This window comes from Carcharodon carcharias, chromosome 10 (genome assembly GCF_017639515.1).
Source record: "Carcharodon carcharias isolate sCarCar2 chromosome 10, sCarCar2.pri, whole genome shotgun sequence".
NCBI classification, from domain to species: Eukaryota; Metazoa; Chordata; class Chondrichthyes; order Lamniformes; family Lamnidae; genus Carcharodon; species Carcharodon carcharias.
In genome coordinates this window covers 157,352,650-157,377,011 of record NC_054476.1, presented here as the reverse complement: position 1 = coordinate 157,377,011, position 24,362 = coordinate 157,352,650, and the positions used below count along the sequence as shown (strand labels likewise).

Genomic DNA, 24,362 nt, shown 5'->3' with positions numbered 1-24,362 from the left:
TGGGTCAAAATCCTGGAAATCCCCTACCTACACCACATGGACTGCAGCGGTTCAAGAAGGCAGCTCACCACCACCTTCTCAAAGACCCTAGAGATGTGCAATAAATGCTGGCCCAGCCAGCGAAGCCCACATCCCATGCATGAATAAAAAGAAATAAACCTCTATTAGTAACAGTAAGTTGAGGAATATGTAAATGAACAGGAAAGTAAGTGTAAACTAGATATGGTCACCAAGGCTCCATGGAATGTGGCCCACAGGCACACCCAATTGGACAACTTTGGCTTAGTTTAATACTTTAATTTCTAACTATATCTATACTGGCTATTATCTGAATTGTTGGGTATTGATCCAAAGCTGACTCCTGACTGACTTTTCTCCCTGGTCCAGAGTAACTGAAGGCAGTTATAGCAACCCCATACAGCTGTCCTGATGGGAATCAGTTAACAGCACAGGCTGATGATTTAGAGTTTTCTGGTTGTGTCCAGTATTGTCCTGCATGGTTCATATGCTTATGGAGCCAGCAAGGGGATCTTTTGTTAATTATAAAATTAAAACATTCATTCTGTTTCAATCTAACCCATGGTCTTTCTTTTCTGTCCAGGCCTGATCATCTGAGCTGTCATGTCAAGCATGTTCATTCCACAGAGAGACCCTTCAAATGTCAAGTAACTTTCTATTTTTCTGTCTTAAAGTCAATTAAGGGGTGTTGTCCACGTGGATAAATGTTCAAAGATTGTTGGTTTCAAAAGAATGTCACAAGTTCCAAAACTGTTCTCCTTTCTGTAAAACTGCTACTTCATAATTTTTTTTCCCTGCACGCATTTGCTATCCTCATTTGGGAGAGGTTGGAGTGGTCCATTGCTGAGTGCGACCTAGAGCAGCAGCTCACGTGACCTGCCAGTAGATCTGAGGTGTGCAGGAAAGGTGCGCTGTCTCTGCTTCATCCTAGTTTCCCCAGCCACTCCTTTGGAGACTGGCGAAGTGCTAAGTCCAAATGCAAGTTGAGATAAGAATTGCAAATTTAATAGTCTAATATCTGCCTGTTGTTCACTAGGAACCACAATTGCCTGCTTTGCCTTTTTGGCCTCTAACCAGTGTACTTCCTGTTCGAGGGAAAAAAAATAAACAAAGCTGCACATATTTAAATTGGGTTTCTGAGCTCGTTACTCCAAACTGCTCTGATGTTACCAGCTTTGTTTGGTGGTGGGGGGATTCCACAAACTGAGCTTAAACCAATGTGTGACTTGACATTGCCGCAAAGGTGCCAGATATCCTTGGTGAGACAGTCTTCCGAGATTTAAAGAGGGGGGGGTGGGGGGGAACTAGAACTGGTATTTTTTTTTTGAATTGGTAGGTAAATGATATTTTGAGAATTACTTTTCTCTCTGATTCTGAAGCCCTAAAGATTTTTTTGTGAGGTGAGGGTGAATTTGAGGAGGAGAAAAAATGGGCAGTTTGACCAGGTGATATGGTATAAAGGAGAAAGGCAAGCATGGATGTTTATAGAAGATGGCCAAAGAGTAGTGTTGAGAACAACACTGTCCAGTAAGGACAGAATTTTTTTTGAACAAGTACATTATTATGATGCAGCTCTGTTTTATTTCCTTTCCCCAGTCCGACTTTTTTGTTTTAGGTTTCCATGCTGCTCAGGGAGCTACTCAGCTGGCATCAGTTCTGGGAATGTCGGTGCATGAGCTGAAAAGGCATCTTTTCTGTTTGGGATGGTTTGTCCTTGACAAGCATTGACGTTTTCCTGCTCACCATCGAGGATGGCAGCACTAAACTGTTCAGTGTGGGAGACCAGAGCGGGAGGCACAACCTTAAAATTAGAGCTAGGCTGTTCAGGAATGATGTCAGAAAGTGCCTCATTGCTCAAGAGTCGTAGAAACCTGTTGAGGCTAGGTTAATTGAAAATGTTTAACTGAGATTTAAATTTTTGTTAGGTAAGAGTAAAACCCAGAATAGAACAACACAGCAAGTTGACCCATCAAATCTGTGCCTGCTTTTTAGAAAAGTGATCCAATTACTCCCATTCTCCTTTCTCCAAAACTTTGCCGTTTTTTTCTCCTTCAAGTATTTATCCAGTCCTGTTTTGAAGGCTACTGTTGAATCTGTATTTTCCGCCCGATTTGGCAGTATGTTCCAAATCTTAATCATTTGTTGTGTAGAAAGTTTTTCCTCATGTTACCTTTGGTTCTTTTGACAATCACCTTAAATCTATGCCCTCTGACTATTGACCCTTCAGCCTTTTGAAACAGTTTCTTCATTTGCTCTATTTAAACCTTCATGGTTTTAAATACCTCTATCAAATCCCCTCTTCGCTTTCTCAGCTCTAAGGAGGACAACCTCAGCTTCTCTGGTCTATCCACGTAACTAGTAATTCCTGGAACAATTTCTGTATTCTCTCCAAAATCTTCATGGCCTTACTAAAGTGCCCAGAATTGGATACAATACTCTAGTTGGGACCAAACTTGTGTTTTATATAGGCTTTGAATTGATTCCCAACTTTTGTACTCTATGCCTTTGTTCATAAAGCCCAGTACCCCATTTGTTTTATTAACTTCTTTGTTAACCCATCCTGTCACCTTCAAAGATTTATGCATTAGAACCACCAGCTGTCTCTGCTCATACAGCCTTTTTAAAACTCTATTTAGCTTGAATTCTCTCTTTGGTCTTCCTACCAAAATGCATCACCGCACACTTTTCTGTGTTGAATTTCATCTGTCACGTATTCGCATAGGGCAATAATGGGTTGTGTTAGATCTATTCTGTACATTGAGGATTACAGAACTGAGGAGGGTAAATGGATTATGAAACAGATCAGCCATGACATAATTGAATGGCAGAACAGGCCCAAGAGGCTGAATAATTTCCTCTTGTTCCTTTGTACTAGATGTGGCACTGGCTAGCTGTCCTATATCTGAGTTCAAGTGCCAAAAACAGGGGGAGACCCAAAATGGCAGGCTCAGTTCTTCAGAGAAGATAAATAGATCATCCAATATCTCCTAATAAGCCAGTCATTTTTTTCAACCTTGACAATAAGAGTTTATATTTAAAAACCTGCCACATTTCTCAGTTGGTGAACTGTCAGCCTGGTTTTAATAAGATGCAAATTTTTAAAAAATGCATGAGGCTTCATGTCCTTTTTCATTTCATTTTGTTGTGATCATTCCCCAGCTAGGCAATCAAGCAAGCCTCCCTGCTCCCTGGGTTCTGTCAGTTCACTCTAACCAGCCATCAGGATTGTAAGAGTGTCCCATGGTGACTTGCTTCATTTTCTTTTTGATTATTACTTCGTGCTCATCTGCTCAGTTTCTCCCTGATAGTGTGGCTGAGATCAGGAATTTGCCTTGTGGGAAATTGCAGGGATGGAACTGTGTCCTGCCAATTTGTAACATTCGTGCTCTAACTGCCCATCTGCGCCTTTATCTGTAGAATACATTCGGAATATCTGTTGTACGCTGTATGGATCAAATACTTTTGTCGGCAAGTGCAGAGACCTGAAGAATTGGTACAAGTTATGGAAGGATCACTTGTTTCATGTTCTATTGGCCAAATTCTAAAGAATGTCAATAGAATACATTAACATTTCTGGAGCTAGTTTTTGCTTCCAAGGCACAAAAGAATTACCTCAAAGGAATTTTAATGATTAAGTTATTTAGTGGTGTCAGACTGTTAAATATTCTGACCTTTCTAAATAGTTCGATTAGTCGTTCGATTTGAAAGGAAAGCTGTTATAAAAGCTTGTAAGAAAATAAATTGTTAATGCCTGACTTGTGTCCTTATAGACTTGTGATGCAGCTTTTGCCACCAAAGACCGCCTGCGTTCACACATGATACGCCATGAGGGGAAGGTGTCTTGCCACATCTGTGGTAAACTGCTGAGTGCAGCTTACATCTCCAACCACATCAAAATGCATAATCACAACCAAAATCACAACTGCAATGTTTGTAACAAAGGTATAGTATTTTTTTGCAGATTTCCAGGATAGCCGTAAATGCATACATAGGCTGATTGGCATTATAAAAGTCTGGAAAAATATGATGTGGAAATCCGTTACAAAAATAATTCACATTTGGTGTTAAATTCGTTTTTCCCTGTTTGTGGAGCTGAGCAAAATATTCCTGTACCTCTTGGTGAATGTATCATAGTAAAACTTTCTTCACATTAGGGTTTTCTCGGTTAATCAGTTTATTAAACTCCAGCAGTTTAAACTGGGAATAGCTTTAGCCCATCATTTTTTTTAAAAACCGTCACCTGTATTTGAAGCTTGAATGGAGGTGCTTTTTTAAGCAAATTGGCTCTCAGTAAACTCACTTTAATTGATATGGGGAACTTGTAGTCAATCACCACGCCAATCGAATCTTTTAAACACCGCCTTATAAGCATAATTCGGGAAGATGTGAAATGTCAAGATCGGAAAAAACTTGCTAAACATAGTTCTTCTATCATTGCCACTTACTGACATCAATAGTTTCATTATACACCAGTTCCCTGTCGTCCTTCAGGTATTAGTGAAATTGGAAAGCATTTGGAAGAGGTTTGATTAACAGTGGTGCTTTGGTGGCATTTTCCATTTTTGTGTAATAAATGCAGTGTAACTAGAAAATAAATTCCCCTTCCCCCTTTCCTCCTATTCCTTCCCTGCAAAATAAAAATCTACCCTGCAGTTGTGAGCAGTGGACTGCTTAACTGTTAACATGAAAGTTTCAGATTGGAAGCCCAGTGCATCTTCTCAATTAAACCCTGCAAGTTTTGTTCTCTGTCAAACTATTTGGCTCCCATCTTTGGGAAGAAAACACTCTGACAGTACCTGAGTTATCTCTGCTTGCATTGTCTTCCTTGCCAACCTGATTGTAAATTAAAATTTTTGGTGGTTGCAGAGAATTGAAATCCAGCTGAAAGTGTCCTCTCCTCCATTATGAAGGATCAGTAGTGATGAGCCTTGCATCAGAAGAGTTTTTTTTAAAAAACAAAGTCTTTTCCCCTCCCCTTGCCCCAATATACGTTAAGTTTCTTTTGCCACCTCAAGATTATCGTGTAAAAATCCATTCCACAGAATCATTCTAGCAGTGCTGCATCTTCATGGCAGGGTAGCATATCTTTACAGCTATCACGGCTCAGTGCGTAAGCACAGTGCCTAATGATAGCTGAGCTATACAAATCAAGAAAGTCCTAAGTTTATATCTCTGCTCGCTACTTAATTAATCTCAGATGAGATTTTGAAGCGGCACTGCAACTGGTCTTAAAGTGCCTTAAAGTAGGGAAAAGGAAAAAAATGCATCAGTCAGTGTTGCTGCTCTTGATTGCTATTCAGTGCTCAGTACTGTAAAGCATACAAATATGAACATTGACTAAGTACCCATTGTAGTTTGATAGCATGTCTCTACTCACTTCTCTGCACTAAAGCATGAAGAATGGAAATTTGCCTGGGAGACCAGGTCTGTCAGTGGTCATATCTCCTTCATGCTGAATCTCTGATCAGCACAAACTTGTTTAAAAGCTCAGTCACTCCGTCTCTGATAAATTGTGGTCACTTCCCTACAACCAATGTTAAACTGACAGGTCTATGTTTTCCTGGTTCCTTTTTTCCCCATCCAGTCCTAAATAATAGAGGAACTTTCTAATGCAAGGTGACATTACCTGATTGGAGAGCTTTGAAACATTATTACAAACACATTCACAATTTTCCAGCCTAAAACCGTCAGGTCCTAAAGATTTGTCAAAGAAGCCTCACTATTTGCTCCATTATGATTTTTAAAATCTGTGTTAAATCCATGAAGTACCTCCCATTGATTTATTTTTAGTTTCCTTTGGACATGGTTTGTGCCATCACATGCTGTTTCCAGTTATTGGATTTTTCCCTTTTTTTCTAATACCACCTAATAATATTAACAGGAATGTTGTCTATTAGCTATTTGTAACAAATGTAACAAATGTAACACATGTAACAAATGATCATCTTCCTTTGTGAGCTTGGAAGTTACAGGTCTTGGCAGGTTTTTCAATTATGCCAGACATCATGCTGGAGCCCAATTCTGTATTTACCTGGATCCTGATACACACAACTGCCTGAAGAGGTGATGAGATAGCATTCAAGAGTGGGATCCATTTTTCCCTCCAACCCTTCCCCTTTACTAACCCAGGGTCACTGAGCCCTGTTGTACACTCAATTGCTGCATGTATGTTGTAACTCTTAAATGCTTTTCCAATAAGGTTACTCACAGATGCCATTTTGAAGTAAAATGGTTGAACTGCTGTATTGTATGATTTCATGCAACAAGAGGGCAATTTATTGAAGGAAATATTTGGAAACAGTCGATCAGAATGTTGTTGATGCAACCATTTGTATAAGGATTCTAAAGGAATGTTGCACCTAATTTTGTATTTCAGATTATAATATAACAAGGTTCATTACTGTAATCCTGAAATGTCTTGTCATTATGAAAAGTGTTAACAGTATGATTTTATCTGAACACAGTCAATCAGACTTTTAATGTCCCAAAGATTGTGGATGTAAAGGTGTTTGTGCTTATTTTTTATCACCTGAAATCCCTATTTTTGTGTAGGTTTCACCACGGCTGCCTACCTTCGGGTCCATGCTCGAAATCACCATGGTGTCCATTACAAGTCTCAAAGATTTGTGTGTGATCAGTGTGGCCTGCAATGTCAGTCCCACAACCACCTGATTGGCCACAAGAAAAGTCACATGGGAGAGACCCCAACTTCCAGTGCCCCCTCTGTGGCAGCAGTGGCTTTAAAAGGCAAGCATCTCCTTACCGTGTACCTGGAGAATGCTCCACTCCTACCAGGTCATTTTGTAGCTAAAGTCTGCCCTTCTATTGGGGTTCTTGTGTTGTGTGGATAATGGGTGGGGCGGGGAGGTGCAGGGTAGTTTGTGTGTTTAACTATGTAATTCTGGAAATACAAGCCTTAGTAAAGGGGGCATTTTGTTTTGATGTAATTAGATACTGATCTGAAATGCAGTTTTTGCTGGAGTCACAGAAAAGTTTTAAAATCATGTTACATAATCGTGATGTAAAATTCAGAAACCATTTAAGCTTGATGCTCCTTTTCTAATTTCTGATCAAAAAAGTTTGGGTTGCAAAATTTATTTTAAGCCTCAAATTATCCATCATCTCTTTGCGATATACTGGCAATTTATGAAAATAACCCTCCAGTTTATATGGAGCATTAATTTAAGAAGTGATGGGGATTTAAATACCCTGTATCTCGGATTTTGTATTAATCCTTTATGTCTTGAACTTAACAATCTGGCTTTTTGGGGGTTATAATAACTGGTGACTGCTTGGAAGCAGCACAGCTTCAAGATGATGGATAGTCAATGGGAAAGCACTATTTAATGCAAAGTTGATCTCACTTTATGTTTCCACATTGGATTTATGGAAATACCACTGGTTTAAGTTAATTACCAGCACCAGCCACCACCAAGAAACACTGGGTAGAGCCCTATTATATGCTTTGTTGATAACATTTCTTTTAAAGTCAGCAGTTGACTTGATAAGATCAGTGTAGTTTCATTCATGAAAGCTAATCCTAAGTCGTTAGTTAATTCACAGAAATGAGTAATGTGATATATGAATTTCAGTGCCGGTGTGATGCTAGGTATGCAGGCCATGCGTCCCAAAGACTGGTGGATCATATCAAACAGCATGTCCCTTTGATTGTTCGCAACAGGCAAAGCACTGACTGTACACAACCAGCTCATGCTTGCAAAACTCAAAACATAGTGTCCAACATTAGATGTGATTCTGCAACTGGACAGCATTTGCTAAACAATCCTGATTGTGCTAAGAATTACACTGACAATCAGTTATCAGTTATCAGTTATCAATCGGGCTCACAGTGTGGCTCACTTACACATGTTAGAAGCTACGTATATTATTACACAGGGCCCTGTCCTTTGCAGACGGAAGGAACATGTACACACATTGCTCCTTTTTCAACAAAGTAAAATAGGTGACAACCATTCCCTGATTCATAGTCAACCTGTCTGGCTTGAATTTAAACAAAGCTTGACAGTTAACTACCAGTTATCAGTTAACTGGTGCGTTCTCCATGGCAATGTCTCTACCAATCAGAGTCCATTTGCCAAGCATTCAGCACTCTCTTCTCATGCAGTATAAATTGTTGTTCCCTTTACAATTGGTATTCTTGCAGATCTGACCTGATGAGTGCAAGACAAAAAGCTTCAACAACATGTCTCTTTTTTTCAGCAATATTCAAGTTAATTAATATTGCCATGTACTACTATGCATTTCATTATACGATATACACTAACACATCAGTACTGAGGGAATGCTAAATTGTCAGTCTTTTGGAGGGATGTCAATTCAAAACCAAGTTTACCACCCCAAGTGTGACATAAAAGATCATATGGCAATATCCAGATCGGAGGATAAAGATCTCTGGGTGTCCTGACCAGCATCCCCTTTCAGTTGTCACTAAAATTTGATTGTCATCTTCCATTTATTTATGTTTGTGGGGCCTTGCTGTGTGCAAATTAGTTGCCATGTTTTTCTAAACAAAAATGGCTATACCTCTAAAGTAATCCTCTGGTTGCAAAATTATTTGGGATGTTCTGAATTCTTTCTTATCTGGCTGAGTACTGATTTACTTAGCTTTTACTTAGTCATTTAAGGTTAAGCCCCTGGAATAAAAGGTTGCTGATCCACATTGAGTTACTGAAGATGTGTGCATTTGTCAAGATCTTCAGTTAAGTCTGGCCCAGTTGGTAGCACTTAATAGCTTTGAGGTAGAAAGTCATGGAATCAGGTCCAACTCCCAGGACTTGAACATGCTTTCTAGGTTGATCCTTTGAGGGAACTATTGTATTCTGGTGCTAGCAACCTGCAGGTGAAGTGTCATACCAAGTTCCTTTCTATGTCTCACTCATTCAGGTGGATGTTTCTTTAGATCTCATGGCAGTATTCAAAGAACTGTAGAAGTCATCTAGTGTCTAAGTCAACAGTTCTCCCTCAAACAATACCGTCAATAAAACTGATCAATCATCTCATTCCCTTTGGTGGAATCTTGCAGTGTGCAAAATGACTGCCATGTTTATCTATATGAGAATAATGACTGCAACTTGAGAGTACATTTGGTGCATTTCTGAGAATGAGGTGCTATATAAATTCTTTCACAACTAGAAATATTAGTCATCCTTGGGCTTGGTGGTAATAATTATTTTGACCAGATGGGAGATTTTTCTTCAATTGTGAGATTGAGATTTTAAGGTGACAAAATTGAATAACATTAGCTTAATTGTCAATTAACTGCATTCTAGTGTTCAAAACTCGAAACTACAGGTCCCCACAATTTTTAAGATTCAGATCTGAAACCTTTGGTAAATGCTTTAAGGAGGGGAAGGAAGCTGTAATATTTCTGAAGCACCTGCTGTAAGAGAATATCTTTGAACATTGGTTAAGAATGTGATTGGCCTTGGGTGTTACATTCCTATTGGCGAATATCCTGTTATAATACTCTTAAGTTGATATACAAAGTATGGCCACTTGAGCAAAGTACTATGCTGAGAAATGGCCATTAAACAAAGAATTGTACTTTTAAAGGAAGATCAGAAGAAAAGGAGTGTAATAAAAATTAGTTGAAACCAAGTGATTTAAATTTGCTGTTGGGGAGATGCTGCCTTTTTGTCCATTACTTTTGTGTACCAAAATCAAAAATTATGGAATGCATTCAGCATATAATTAATGGTTCCCTAATGTCCCTTAGGGAAGGAAACCTTCCATCTTTAACCAGATTGGCCTATTCAGAAATCGCATTTATCCAGGTTTTGACAAATATATCCATTTAGCCCCATTCTCCTGGCCTTACCCAATGCCTTTTTACATTTTAAATTTTCAAGTATTTATCCACCACCCTTTTATTGTGGATTCTATTTTCACCACTTTTTCATGTACTCAAATTTTTCCCAGCTTCACCTTTAATTCTTTGTTGGAGATCTTAAATTTGCACCTCCGCGTTACCAACTTGCTGCGAATGGAAATAGTTTTCCCCCATTTACTTTATCAAAACCCTTTATAATTCTGAACCCACTTAACCTTTCTTTAATACAAAGAGCCCCAGCTTTTCTCTTCCATTATCATAAGTATAGCTTCTCATCCCTGGTATCATCTTAGCAAATCCTTCCACTATCATGACATTTTTCTTGAAATAAAATGTCCCAAAAATTAACCCATTATTCTGAACATTATCAACAAAATTCCTTTTAGTTATATATCCATATAAAATCTTTAGCATAAACGATTATTGCATTTCTTAAGAATTAAAATGCTTTCTCATTATTTGCACTATCTTCATGTTAAAAGTCAGAAGCCCAACAGTGTTGTGGTGCAGTACATTTGAGCTCGGACATAAAAATGCCATTCGGTGATTGGATGCTGATTTTACACTCATTTCCCTTATGATGTGTTACCAATCTCTGCTGTCTTAACTGAAGAATACTGAGTTGATAGGCTTTCCACATACAGGAGGCAGTTGTCTTGCACTTAATGGCCACTGAGAGCAGCAGAAGAGCTGGGGCTGATCACTTCCTTACAACATGACTATTGAAGTTGTGTTGAGAAATTCTTTTTGATTAAAACAGTCTGATAGAACTGGGTATTGTGTTAGATTTGCACACTGTGCTTTCATCTCTGGGAACTTGAGTTTGAATTCCAACCTTGACTGATATAACGAAAGGCTTTCTCTCTCTGGTCATAAATGCCCTACATGAAATTAATTTGGACAGTGTCATCCCATTTCCTTGTGGATTTGCTTAGAATTTGACACAAACCAGCAATCTTGGTCAGCTGGCCTTTTTCTGATGTTGGGACAGAGTAGGAGGAACTTTATTCTGCATATGTCCATGATATATCAGACTTGGGGTGCTTAATGCAAGGAACATAAAATAGAGGTCAGCCAGTTCATTCAATGAAACATTTAAAATTGCAGCTCTTTAAAACAATGGTCTTGCTACAGTTCCAGACTGTGTGCCTGTAGGAGAATATTAAGGAGGAAAACAAATTGTGGGGGTGAGGTAGTTTTTGAACATGTTGATAACTATAGGTCATGGTGCTGGCAGTCGTACAAAATGCCAGGTCTACAGGGAGGAACAAAAGTTACATTCAACAATTTGAAAGTTGCTGAGATTTAATCTTTAGACTTCAACTTTGCCATTCCTGATTTTACTGAAACCTGGTTAATTTTTGCGCTTGGTCAAAATGATGACATTCAGACCTATACTGCTGTCTATTCCCTGACATCAGTAGCTAACTCACAAGAAGTAGAAGCTGAAGCAGTGAATAGATTTTAATAACTAGAGATTACCTGTGGCTTTAAATAGTTAAACCTATTCACTTAATCTGTACAATGTATGTGGTGTTCTTTCACTGAGTTAGACTGTAATGCTACTTGGGGTACATTTGGCAAGTCTTTTTTTCTCCAATGCAAAGCTTCAAAAGTGTCCTGGGAGTGGCAGCGTTGTCCTGGTAGCTTTGAATATGTTGTGTACTAATGTCTGTCTATGTATTTTATTTTTCCATCGAATGTTTTTGTATTAATATCCAGTTTTATATCTAGTAACTACTATGTTGCAAGGAATCCTTTATTATGAGTTAAAGATTGCTATGTTTTGGGATTGGAACATTTTATTTCATACACATTTCCTAAGATGCTGTCCAGTAAATTTATAGACTCTAGTTCTAAATTTCCATTTTCAATTCACTGACTAGAACAGACATTAGAAATTAAATTGACACTGCTTATTATTTTGTTAGTATTATGACGAACTTTAATAGTTTCAACTGCCTGAGTTTGCTTTTTTAATTTAGATTTTCCTCCCATGGATGCCACTTTTTCCCTCGCATCCCCCTTCAGGGGAGGACTTCACTACAGCTACTGTCAATGCCACTCCACAATTGGCCAGCAGGAAACGCAATTGAAATGGGGCGAGTTGGATCCTGCCTGCTTTCCTGCCACCTCACCCCACCTGACATGGAATGCCTTGGTACTGCGTGGCGCTTCATCTAGCAGCCCAGTTGAGAACTGACAAAACTTACCAAACTGAGGCAAGTGAGTTGGAGTGACAGGCAGCCTTGGGACTCAAAAACTTGCGAGCTTTGTTTGCAAGGCTGTTGGGTTGCCTGTGGTCTTTTTGTGTAGGGGAGGGAATTAACTTGTAGAAAGATTGTGAGGGGTTGTAGCTGGCAGTGTTCCTTCTAATACTGCTTGATGATGTGGGTGCATTTCAGTGGCATATAATAATTTTGGGGGAAACTGCTGGTTGTTTACCTTAACAGTGATAGTATTCCCCCAGCATTTCTGTTTGAGGAATCCTTGAGCCCATTTCATTAATTGCTGGATATTAATTTGACATTTTTATTTGAATTATTCGGTGAAGATTTCTTTGACCCAATTTTGATTTAGGTAGCTTGGTAATCGGTTACAAATTGGCCTAAGTTTCTGATTAACTTGTTTTTGCTCAGCTATTAAAAAGATAAATTGTGTGTAACTAGTCTATCTCCCATGACGTTGCACAGGGGTGGTTAAAACCAAGTCTTCAGGTGAATCAGAGGTAGATGACATGGGTAATTGGACGATGGTATGCAGCTGTAATTCAGTCATCGTTTTAAAGTCATCCATTCTATCCTTGTTTTTATATTTCCATTATAAATTGTTGGTGCTGCATGCCCACATTGCAAGGGTGTAATTATAGCATGCGAGTTTACATCAGCACTTTTGTTATAAATATGGCTGAAGGCACTTATTAAGGCAAAAGTTGATAAGAAATCTGTGCAGGTGTAAGATTTTTAACATCATGAATATATTTAATTTTGTACGCTTGCTGATTATTTCTTCCTTGGGCATCATTTTCTGTGACACAATCACACTTGCAGCTGTGTACTTCAGCCTTTAGGTGGACTTCTGTATGCTCCAAAAAGCCCATACATGTACCTGTAGCAGCACTGAGAAAAATTTGCATTCTGACTTTCCATGAGCAACACCATTGGAAATCCACTGGTGACTGAAAATAAATTCAGCTATGTACCTGTCAATGAAACTCCATTGAAGTTAACTGCTGCTGTCATTCTCTCAAGATATTGGGAATTTCATATCTTTGCCAGCACTTTTTTTTTTAAAGAGACCCAGTTTGAATTCAGAATTAGGGCAAATGAAGTTACTGCTGGAGGGGAAAAGGAGAGCAGCGAAAAGGCTTTTTCCTGCCCATTTAATATCTAACATTGGTTGCCCTCATAATTCTTTTGATTCCATCCAGGTGGTGCTGCTTCAAGCTTTCAGGGCCCTTTAGAACTCCCTCTGTATTGCCCCTTCAGTTTTTCCCAAGCAAATCAAGGGAATGAGTTCACAGGCTTTTTATCTGTTGGTTTTTATCCGCTGTTTTGGTGTGTAGGAACCGGTTACTTAGTTACTTTCACTTTAACCCTAATGAGAAAGAGTTTGGCTTTTGTTTTGACACCTTTCTTCCATGTCCCCTTTTACGCTGTCCCTCCAAAAAATAATGCATAGCCTGGCTCAAGGCCTCTCCACAAAGGGTTTTGCGCTTGCAAGTACATAACCTACCACTCCACTTCATTTGTTATCTAAGTGAATATTGCTTTATTTCCTTCTAAATATTATAGTTTGTTTTTGACCTTTCCTGATAAATCGTGACATTCCTGGTTTCCCCTCTTTTTTAATATATTGCTTGGAATGTCACATTGCTCACCTTGCTATAATGTTGTGATATCACAAATTCATTTTAAAGAACAAAAACAGTTTTCATCTATACCATAACTATTTGATGATTTATAAATGGTAAAACCACGTTGAATAGATTAATATTTCATAGAACCCTATTGTTAACTGGCACTCTGTGCCAATGATTACTTTCTTGTATGTGCTATTGATTTCCAATTGTTATGTACATTGTATCTGAATGGAACTTTTTTTGTGCATAGCTCTGCAGTGACCAATTCCTGAAGACTTTTCGAATTGAAATTATGTTAAAAGTGGATGTGAGCAAAACCTTTTTTAAAGATAGAAACTTTTTTTCATTGGAAATATGTACATAATGTCTGTATTTACTTGATATCCTACCAGGCTTTGAATATCCACACTGCTGACTAATATATTCCCACATCGTAAACACTTTGATACTAGGCAGTTAACATAACATTAATAGTGAAAATACTAAGAAATTGTCCTCCTATTTTTACCAGAAACCAAGCTCTAAAAACAGGAACTTTGATAAAAGTCTATTTTACTTCACTTATTTGGGACGGAGAAAGAAAATGCCATCTTTAAATTGAGCAAACTTTCATAGTTAAAAGCTTTAAATTTTTAAAGAATATTTGTTTGCTAATGAACTTTTTTTCACCTTCCTCCCTCGTAATCCTTTATTCTTTCAGACACCGGTGAGGTTTGCCACACTCCAGCTCCTGCCGCAAGTCCAGTGAATATAACAATTAGGCCTGTGGAGAGTGTGCCTTTTCTGTCCCAGGTCTTGCCGACATCTCCACCATGGTGAAAGATATTAGAAGCAAGTGCCACGGTAGCAATGGATGAGTTAGGACCTTATTTCCCAGCAGATATGCTGGTACCTGAAATGAATTAAACCCAGGATCTTCTGTTAATTCTACGAAGAAGATGAAGAGATGTTGAGTGGTCTATCTCCAAGGAGAAAAAAAAAAATCAGTTTTGTGGTTTTTCTGACTATGTAAAATTGTGGTCTAATGTCCAGGCTCTGGATTTATTGACTAGTTAAAAGGTAGGTTATACATCTGTCTGTATCATTCCTGTACCTCCATCTGGGAATATATTGGTAATTTGTGTTGAAAAATGGACACACATACTAATGTCTAAATATGTATATAGACAAAGCTGTTCTACTTAATGGATCCTGTTCTGTCAGAACAAGAACATGAAATGAATTTTAATTGGTGAAAGGCTGAAGAATTGCTTTTCACTTATTTGGTTGTATACTGTCACCACTGCTTAATGTTGCATCCATTTGTACAATTTGAACTCATTACACTGAGCAAGGACAGACAGCAAGAAAAATAAACAGTTCCTAGGTGGAACGCCTGGAAGGTGCAGGTATTTGAAATGTTATACAGTACCTGCACTTTTCTTGGAATCTACATGCCCGGAAATCATAATTTACTATATAAATGCATCTAAAGTTGCAACCTTGTTTTGAGGAATGCTCTGAATCACATTGGTGTTACTTTGCACTGGTGTATAAGTTGTTCCCCTACATTATTGAGGACTTGAAAATGAGCATCATATACAAGCAGGTGCTGGCTCTTACTGTACTGTCTCTTCTGTAACTATTGTCATTTGATTTGGCTCTTAAGTTGGAGTGTTATAGAAATGTTACCCATCTTATGCTTTTTATTTTAGTCTTCAAATGTGGAATTTAACTATTTTTTATCTGCAAGTATTGGGACTTTGTTTCTCTGGAATACAGGTATGGACAATTCAACTTGTCCAGTGTTCATTGCTATTAATTTTGGATCAGTCAGCAGACCATGTTCCCACAGACAAACAGTAATTCATAATGTCACACTCTATTCTGTTTTGTAGCATTGACACCCTGGTGGTAAAAATGGAGTACTTGAAATGTGCCCCTTAAATCCAGTTTATGAACTAGTTTTGTTTTAGAAAGGAAGTGATCATCATAGTTTAGCTTTGCTCCTCCTGAAACCATTAATGGTATCAAGACAAATGAAAGTAATTACCTTTACAGATTCTCCAAAGTAATAGTTTGTACAGTTTGTATAATCCCCCCCCGCAACCCCCCACCTGCCGCACCCCCAGCATTTTACCTTATTGAAACTTGCAGAATCATGATTCTCTATTTAATAAGAAATTCAACTTTATTTCAAACCATTCAAAATGAGATGGATTCATCTTTCTGGTTATGTTGCCTACAGAGTATTTCCCTCAATTCTGTATGCTTTCATTGTGTTGGGTTTCTACTTTGCTTCATGGTGCCACTTGCTGTACTCCCCTAAAACTTCCAGAAGCTGGTAAAGCAGTAAATATATTTAAGGTATTTGGAGGGCATAGTGAGTAACTGGACTGAGCTATACAAATTAGAAAGGTGTTGGGTGAAGGAGAAAAATTAGGCAGTGTTCACACTCCTGATTGCTGGTCAGTTGCCTTTGCTGGGAAACGTGTGTGGACTGGGACTGATGACAATATTGGGCTTGGGAATGATGTCAAGAAACCCACTGTGGTGGAATAGCCAGCCAGTGCTCATTGTCTAGGGTCACGTATGAAGCAATTTGGTGAGGTACTGAATGGAATTTGTTGCCTGCAACAATATGGCAGCAGGTGTCTCCACCTTATGATCTGGAACAGAAAAAAATTATTAAGAGGAAAAATATTGATTTGAGTTGTGCACTTTATTCTGTGAGTTGCTCAATTTTTTTTTTTCAGAAGTGATTGAAATACTAATTGATCCTCCATTATTCTGCAGTATGCACAATATGCCAACCAGTGTGAGAAAGGCAATAGCTCAGGATTTTACTAGTAGATGTTTAACAACCAATCTGTGGTGTCTAAAGCCAGATGTAACTTTTTGTTTCTTTGTCTCTTTAAAGTGTCCAGCATTTTGGGAATGATTTTCTAACTTTAAATTTCCAAAACACAGCTTATTGTAACACTCTGGTGATTCTGGTTTCACAGTTTGGTCTTTTACATGTTTTTACCTGTTCAGCAATATTTTTAGTGAGGTACAGTATTAATATGCTGTAGTTTAATTACACCCCACTGTATGTCCTGGTGTCTAATATTCTCGCGTCTAGAGTGTACTATATTCATGAACCATGCAATATTTTAGCCTGTTGTTTCATTTGAAGAAGGACTGATCTGCCTCATGTTTTAATGATCGGAATTTGCAGCTATGGCATGGTTCGTAATTAAAACTTCTCAAGTGCACAAGTAATATCTACAGTGTATCTATCCATTTCTATTGCTTTTTGAATATCCAGAGCTCACAGTATATTACCAACATACAGCTATAGTAGTGCATTTTAGTGACCACATTTCCTTGATAGACATTTTACAGCGTATTCTGAATCTATTTCCTGGTATAAACCAGGCTTCGTTGCTTTCCTCCAACTTTGGCCTTCTTCCTAACCCTTTCCCAATTCCTCATACAGGGCTGAGCAGGTTATAGTTGCAGGAGGTCAAATTAATTTTCATTTTTTGGAAAGGTGCCCTTTGGAGGGATGAAGTACAACTGAAACACATTACTCCCTTTGAAACTATCACTTGTACTGAAAAAAGATAAATTTGATCAACCTGTGAGAAGGAAATAGAAATGCTTTAGTTTCAAATGAAGGTTTTTTTTTAAGAATTAAGGCGTGGGTGGAACCAAAACAAAAGGCAATTGTTGGACATCTAAAAGGAAAACTCTTATGCTGGAGACGTGCAGCTAGCCCATTAACATGGGTAAAGAGAAGCATACCTGATTAATGTTTCTACTTTTTTTAGAATTTAAAACTGAAAGTTTTGCCACATCTCTCGAGTCCTTTGTGCAATTATTGATTATGAAATAGAGGTATAAGTTGTTTCCCAATACCATTGCTTTTCACACGTGCATGTTTGAAAACTGTTTACAACTGCGCTCTGTACAGTAGTGCTGCTTACTACCTCAGCAACCTTTTCATTTTCCTCATTGGGAAATAAAGCACCATGACCCATTGTACACTTTAGAAAATTGTTGAAGAATTATGCACCCTAATGTAAATTTAAAATGTTCTCAGACTTAACTATTTTTGTTAAAATTATGCATTGTGTATATTTGTAATGCATTGGTTAAGCTTTATTTTGCTTTTCTTTATAACCTTGCTCTACAATTAATCATGGACTTAAAAAATGAATACTTTGTGGTTTTTCTAAGTGTGCGAGATACTGTCTTGTTTGCATAATTGAAGATATCACCTTTGAGTCCTCTGATGACTTTAAAAAAATTAGTTTCCTATTAAAACTGAATTCTAAAATCCTGTTCTCCATCACCTGGGCATGAGAAATACTTCTTAAATTTACTATGACAGTTAAGTAATTGAACTCAGCAGGTTGTTGCACTGTTTGTGTAGCTCATTACATATGGCATTGTTGCCAAAACCTTCAGTTAATATGTGGACATTAACATCTCAGATGCACATTCATTTGCCAAGCAGAGGTTCGCCATGGGTTGGTTAAGAATAACTAGTAACATTGTTCCCCACTCTGGTTCTCAGTAGTTGTCAACCTTTTACAATTTGGATTTGGGATGATTTTTCTTGTGTAGATGAATGCAGTAGCAGAGATTATATCATGAGACTAGTAATCCAAAGACCTCAACTAATGACCTGGAGACACAAATTAAAATCCCACCATGTTAGCTGGGGAATTTAATTATAAAATTATAATTATAAATTAAATTTTATTATATAAATGAATTAATTAAATATGAGTAAATGTCAGTAATGGTAACCTCCAAACTACCAGATTTTTGTAAAAACCCACCCAGTTCACTTATGTCCTTTCTTACCGGACGTAAGGCCTAATGTAACTGCAGACCCACAGCAACGTGGTTGACTTTGAACTGCCCTCGGGAATAGCCTAGCAAGCCACTCGGTTGTCAAGGAGGTGGCTTACCGCCGCCCCCTCAAGGGCAATTAAGGATAGATAATAAATGCTGTCCTTACTGGTGTCGCCCATATCCGGTGATTAAATTCATTTTTAATAAATGATTTGTGAGGAGTCATTAAAGATGATGCATGGTCCAGAAGCCTGGAGAGTCAAAAGATTTGCGTATGGTGCAGTCACTACGATAAATAGCTTCTCGAAAAGGGTTTAAGTTTTGTTTTCTTAAACAAATAAAAACGCTTTATTTTCCCCGGGGATTGTGCTTGGACTGCAAATCTATGTCAACATCTCCACCAATACTTTTCAGAAATTGACTGCTGGAAGCTGGTCAAGAGTAGTTGCCAATATTCACTTATTGTCCTTTACCCTCAATGTGGAAGGTTCTTGGTGTCCACTCAGTACCTCATCAACTAATGTACTCAAGACAAGTTGCAAAACTTTTTGTGCAACATTGCAGGTACAAGCCCATATCCTATTGCCAACAATAGTGCATTAGGGTTTCAACATTCTAAACCACTGTGGTGTCTGCTGTAGCTACACCTCGAAATGTTCAGGTTGCAGCGTAAATGCAGTCAAATTACAATTAACAATTAATTAACATTTTATTTCCTGTTTGTGTTTAAAAACAAAGGTGGGATGTGAGAACAATAGTGCACAGTATTAGGAGTTCTGAACTGATTCTTGACCATGGTGCTTGCATTTTTTGTTGACATTGAAGAAGTGGGAATTTGTATTCATGAGGTTATATCTGATTTTAGAATTCCATTCCCACACTTTACAATCAGCTTGAGTCTCATCTTGTAACCCTTTTTAAACTGAAAATAATTGGAAGTTGTGGAAAGCTGGCACCACCATGATTTTCAGCTGTAGTGCTTTTTTTCTCTGTTTTGTTTCCCTTGTTTTGTTGTACGCTCCTTCCTTGGTCCATCAAAGGTAGCGGACAGCCAACCTGTTCCCAGCTCTCTGTGACTGCCAGGAGATATCCATCCCTCTGGACTCAACCTGACAAACAAACCTGGATTGGTCTCTGCCTGGTAGAATAATGTTCGAAGCAATTGTACTTGAGTTTTATTTTATAGTTAGTTACTAATCAGCTGCTTATGATGCATGGTAAAATTTATATTTTCTGTAGCTTTTTATTTAACCAGCCGAAAACAAGGGAAAGTAATGGGTATGATGCTAAATAAGCGGTTCAGAGTTCGCATCTCACCATGGCAAGTTGGGAAACTGAATTTGTTAAAAAGTCTAATTTGTGGGTTGGCACCAGATAACTATGAAAGATGCTGGATTAGCAAAAACCCAACTGGTTCATTAATATTCTTCAAGAAAGGGAACATGCCACCCATTCCTGTTTTGGCTTGCATTTGACTCCAGTCCCACATTATAGGATTGACTCTTGATGCCCTCAGGGCAATTTAGGGATGGGTAATAAATTGCTGCCTTGCCTGCAACCCCCACTCCTGAGAGAGGAAAAACAAGGATGTGAGCGTTCATGGGAAGGGGTAAAGAATTTGTTACTCGCTCAAGTCAACTGAACTCAAGCTAACATTTTTCCTTCTGCTTTAAAAGGATTCTGTGCTTTTCTGAGCGATGTTCTGAAGTTAAAAGTGGAGGTGCATTGTTGAGATTCAGGAGGAGGAGCTTGACTTTGCATCTGTAATTTAATTTGCATGTTCAATTATGGGCTTCCTATAGTTCCTAGCTATGAAAATCAAAGTGTGTAATAACTGCTTAACATTGATTAAACCTAATTACACTGATAAAATTGTCTTTCTCTTATGCTTTTCCTGCAAATACCTACAACAGCAACAACAACAACAAAGTGCTATAATAACCTTTCATAAGAGTGTCACATTGGAGCTAGGCCATTTAGAAGTGAAACCAGGAAGCACTTATTCCACCAGGAGGGCAGTAGGAATCTGAAACTACCTTTCCCCAAATGGCTGAGGCTGCTGGGACAATTTCAAGACTCAGATTGTTGGACATTTGTTGGGTAAGAATATCCGGTGTTGTAGAGTTGAGGTACAGATCAGCCACAATCAAAGTGACAGCAGGCATGAGGAGCCCCTGTTCTTATATCCATATTTTTGTAAAAACAATTGTTTCAAGACTGCAATGGCAGCAAAATTATCTTTTTTTAATTGAAGGATGGTCAGAAATTGAAATACATTTTATTCTTGAACTGTAGTTTGCAGGCTTTTTGATCGACTTGCCAACTAGTAAATATAGAACAGCACGAAGTATTTAACATTATAGCTTTCCATTGACCAACCTCTGCTAAAAGTACTTGCACTGTTTGGGTATAGATCCATAGACATTGCAACAACCTTTTTTCCTAACTAAATTCCTTTTTAAAATAGGGTTGGGGGGGGGGGGAAGGGGGAAAGAAACCAAAAAAAATTGTGTACATATAAAGACTTTGGACCTTCTGTTTGTTAGAAAAGACATAACATTTTGGCACATTCCCATTTCTTGTATCTGCTTGTTTCAGTGTTAAAAGTTATGCTATAACTTTGCCTTTCATTCAGGGTATGCTTCCCCCTTGAGTTAAAAGCATAAAATGATGCTTAATTTCTTTGAAATAGGAAACTTAGTCTGATATCATAGGGAGTTGTAGAAATCAAAAATGATAACCTTTAATAAAAGAGAGGAAAACCACTCTTGTATTGCGATCTACATTTTTGTTTGTCTTTGCTTTTGAGTGCTGTTCTCGGGGATGGTCTGATGAAAGTGGACAATATTTTCAAGCTGTCCATTCTGAACTCCTTCCAAAGAGATTGGAGTATGACAAGTCTTATTGCAATTGTATAGGGCCTTGATGAAATCACACTGGGAGTACTGTGTACAGTTTTGGTCTCCTTACTTAAGGAAGAATACGCTTGTCTTGGAGGGAGTGCAACAAACATTCACGAGACAGATTCCTGGGGTGAGCAGTTGTCCTATAAAGAGAAATCAGGTTCGGTCCATATTCTGACGTTTCGAAGACAGAAGTCATTTCATTAAAACATAAAATTCTTAATGGGCTTCACAAGATAAATACTGGAAGGATTTTTCCCCCACTAGGAGTCTAGAATTAGAGATCACAGTTTCAGAATAAAGATTGAACCATTTAGGACTAAGACAAGAAATGCCTGAACTCAGAAGGGTTGTGAATCTTTGAAATTCCCGACATAAGATCTGGGGTATGGATGGTGTATGGGTTGAGTATATTCAAGCCACAAACTGGTAGGTTTTTGGATATGAAGGGAATTGAGATATGGGAATATTGTGGGGAAATGTAGCTGAGGAAGATGATCAGTTAAGACTGTTGAATGGCAAAGCAGGGCTTGAAGGGCAGAATAGCTTACTCTTGCTCCTAATTCTTAAATAAAATGAGCAGGTGACTTTAAAATGGGCCAGGGAGTTGATGTTGTTTCTAGGTGGTGTTGCAAGGATATGGGTTGCTAAGCAATGTTGTTTGTTGTGGAGTACATTCATTCCAGTTGCTCCTGATTTGAATAAGCCTGAAATCCCTCTTTTAAGGAAAACTGCCAATTGCCTGGTATCTTCTCCCGAAGTGTGGAATATTTTAATTGTATTTGTGAATCATTGATCGTGAGGTTGACATTTTCTGCATTTTATTATAAGAAACTTGCTCGCTAAAGAGTAAAGATCTGCTTTTGATTCAGTTTTCAGAAAGTGTTCCCATTATCTGGCACCAGCTTTTGTCTCTTGAACCAAACATTATGACCCCCCAAGTACAAAAATCAGCACATTTAGTGATTTTACCTTGGTGGTTTATTTGTGTGTTGCCCATGACCACAACTCACTAACTAACCAACCAAAATTTTGAGTAACTGATAGATGACTGAGTTTACTCAATTATATTCTCTCTACTCTTTTGGAATCCTCTTCTGACCAATTTCATAAGCAATGCCAAGACTCAAATCAGCCAGAAATTGTACCCAAGTAGAATAGGCTTCTACCATTCAATATAATAAGACATTGTACTGAAATCCTCTCAAAATATTAGGTAAAGTACAGTAGCTGTTATGGAAAACTGGGTTTTATTGTTTTTTTAACTGCCCGATGAATTTTATTAAATAGGCCTAGATACAGAGCTTTCACAAGGTAACAATATATATGGTACACCTCCATTTCAGTGTATATCAGAAAATCCATCCATCCTTGTTTCTGAACATAAAACCTTAGACACTAATTCAAGGATTGTGTTCTCCACACCATGGAGTTTACCATTTGTAAGTAACTGATAATAAGTTTAGCTTGTGAAGATTTGCTGCATCTCAAAATAGAATGCTAATTTACAGGAACAATTTCAACTAGATTATATAAAAAACATTTTAATTGCACGGTATACAGAATTCGTCTGCCTTTTTTTGGTTATGCAATAGTAATGTCACTAAGGGATCAGGACATGACAACTCTAAGATTGTGCATCTCTCCAAACAAATAAAAAATTCTGTCTTAAAATAAAAATGTAACCCACACATATACAATTCAAAATAATAAATGCCCGGAAGTGATTTCAAGGGTTTACTTTTGCAACCAATTGCCCTGTGATCTCCATGATTAGATTGCAGTCTTTATAAATCACTGCAAGATATGTTACACTTTACTTCTGACCCCTTCCATGACCATGTCGGGGTGGGGAGGTGCGTGGGTGAATTCATGAAATGTTCACTTCAGAACTTCCTATGGTAACAGCCACTTGTGATTGGTTGCTGCACTGTTGGAACACACATTCATGGGGTCGTCAGCTCTTATGTTCAGTGCTTTTTTAGTTATTGCCTACAAATTTTCAAATTTTAAAAAAGATTCTCCATCAGGTTTTTGAGAGTATTAGATTTATTGTGTTTTGCTGACCATCAAAGTCACACTGTGCAGTGAAGACATCTGCCATACTTTGCTTGTGTTAAATTCTTACAACTACCTTTTGTGTCTACTGCTCTGCCTAGTATTTGCGTATAGTACAAAATTGTGTCATGATAAAAATGATTTCCTGTTATATTGTGTTCTGATAACTTTTTGCTTTTTATATATCTTGTGCTGTATATTCAGTGTAACTTTTAGCAGGAAGAAAATGTTACCTGACCATAGATTTGTAGATAACCTGTTCAGTATGTATTATTGAAACTTTGAATAAATTTTTTTTTTGTTATGAGATGTGATACACTTTTTTTTATTTAAATGGCTGAACTGGAATATATGCATGTTCATTCCTGGTTGGCTAATGGGCAAATATCTATGGGAAGTGTTCACGGAATCTGAATCATCCATAGTGTACAGAGCTTTCCTCCAATTAGTTATTTATCTCCAATCTGTTCTAATTCAGGACCACTTGATATAGTTACTTAGTGAAAAGTGGGAAAAACAATCACCCTGGCATGCACATCATGCACTGGTTTCACCACGGAGAGTTAAATTGTGATTGGAAATTCTAGATCCGTATCTTTAGTGAATGTAACTACCATCAAGAATCAATGCATCAGCTGAAGCCCAAGAAAAAGGATTTGGTTTTTTTTCGCTGTAACTGATTACTAGTTGCACCAGATTGAAGTTTTTGGTGTCTTTATCATCTTTTCTTTTGCTAGGTATTTTTATGTCTTTCCATTACATGAACAATGTGTGCCTCTAGCATGTTATTCACGATAAGACTGCTTCTCAGTAACCAACCACTAGATGGTATGAGAGACTGATC

General features: G+C 37.9%; 1 protein-coding gene across 7 annotated transcripts in view; it reads left to right on the top strand.

Moving 5' to 3' along the window:
• Positions 1-23,818, top strand: part of LOC121283048 (vascular endothelial zinc finger 1-like) — a 43,087-nt gene extending 19,269 nt beyond the window's left edge. For 2 of the 7 annotated variants that reach the window (XR_005944174.1, XR_005944175.1), the window contains 6 exons: positions 602-665; positions 3,789-3,960; positions 6,571-6,765; positions 11,854-12,090; positions 13,981-14,037; positions 14,431-23,818. Coding sequence is in view for 4 of the 7 variants with exons in the window: in XM_041197035.1 (XP_041052969.1) it covers positions 602-665; positions 3,789-3,960; positions 6,571-6,765; positions 11,854-12,071 (649 nt within the window). In the remaining 3 variants the exon portion in view is untranslated. Of the gene's footprint in view, positions 1-601; positions 666-3,788; positions 3,961-6,570; positions 6,766-11,853; positions 12,095-13,980; positions 14,038-14,430 lie in introns of all 7 variants that reach the window. The other 5 variants (XR_005944176.1, XM_041197035.1, XM_041197036.1 and 2 more) reach the window with 5 other exon arrangements.
• Positions 23,819-24,362: the final 544 nt, after the last annotated feature.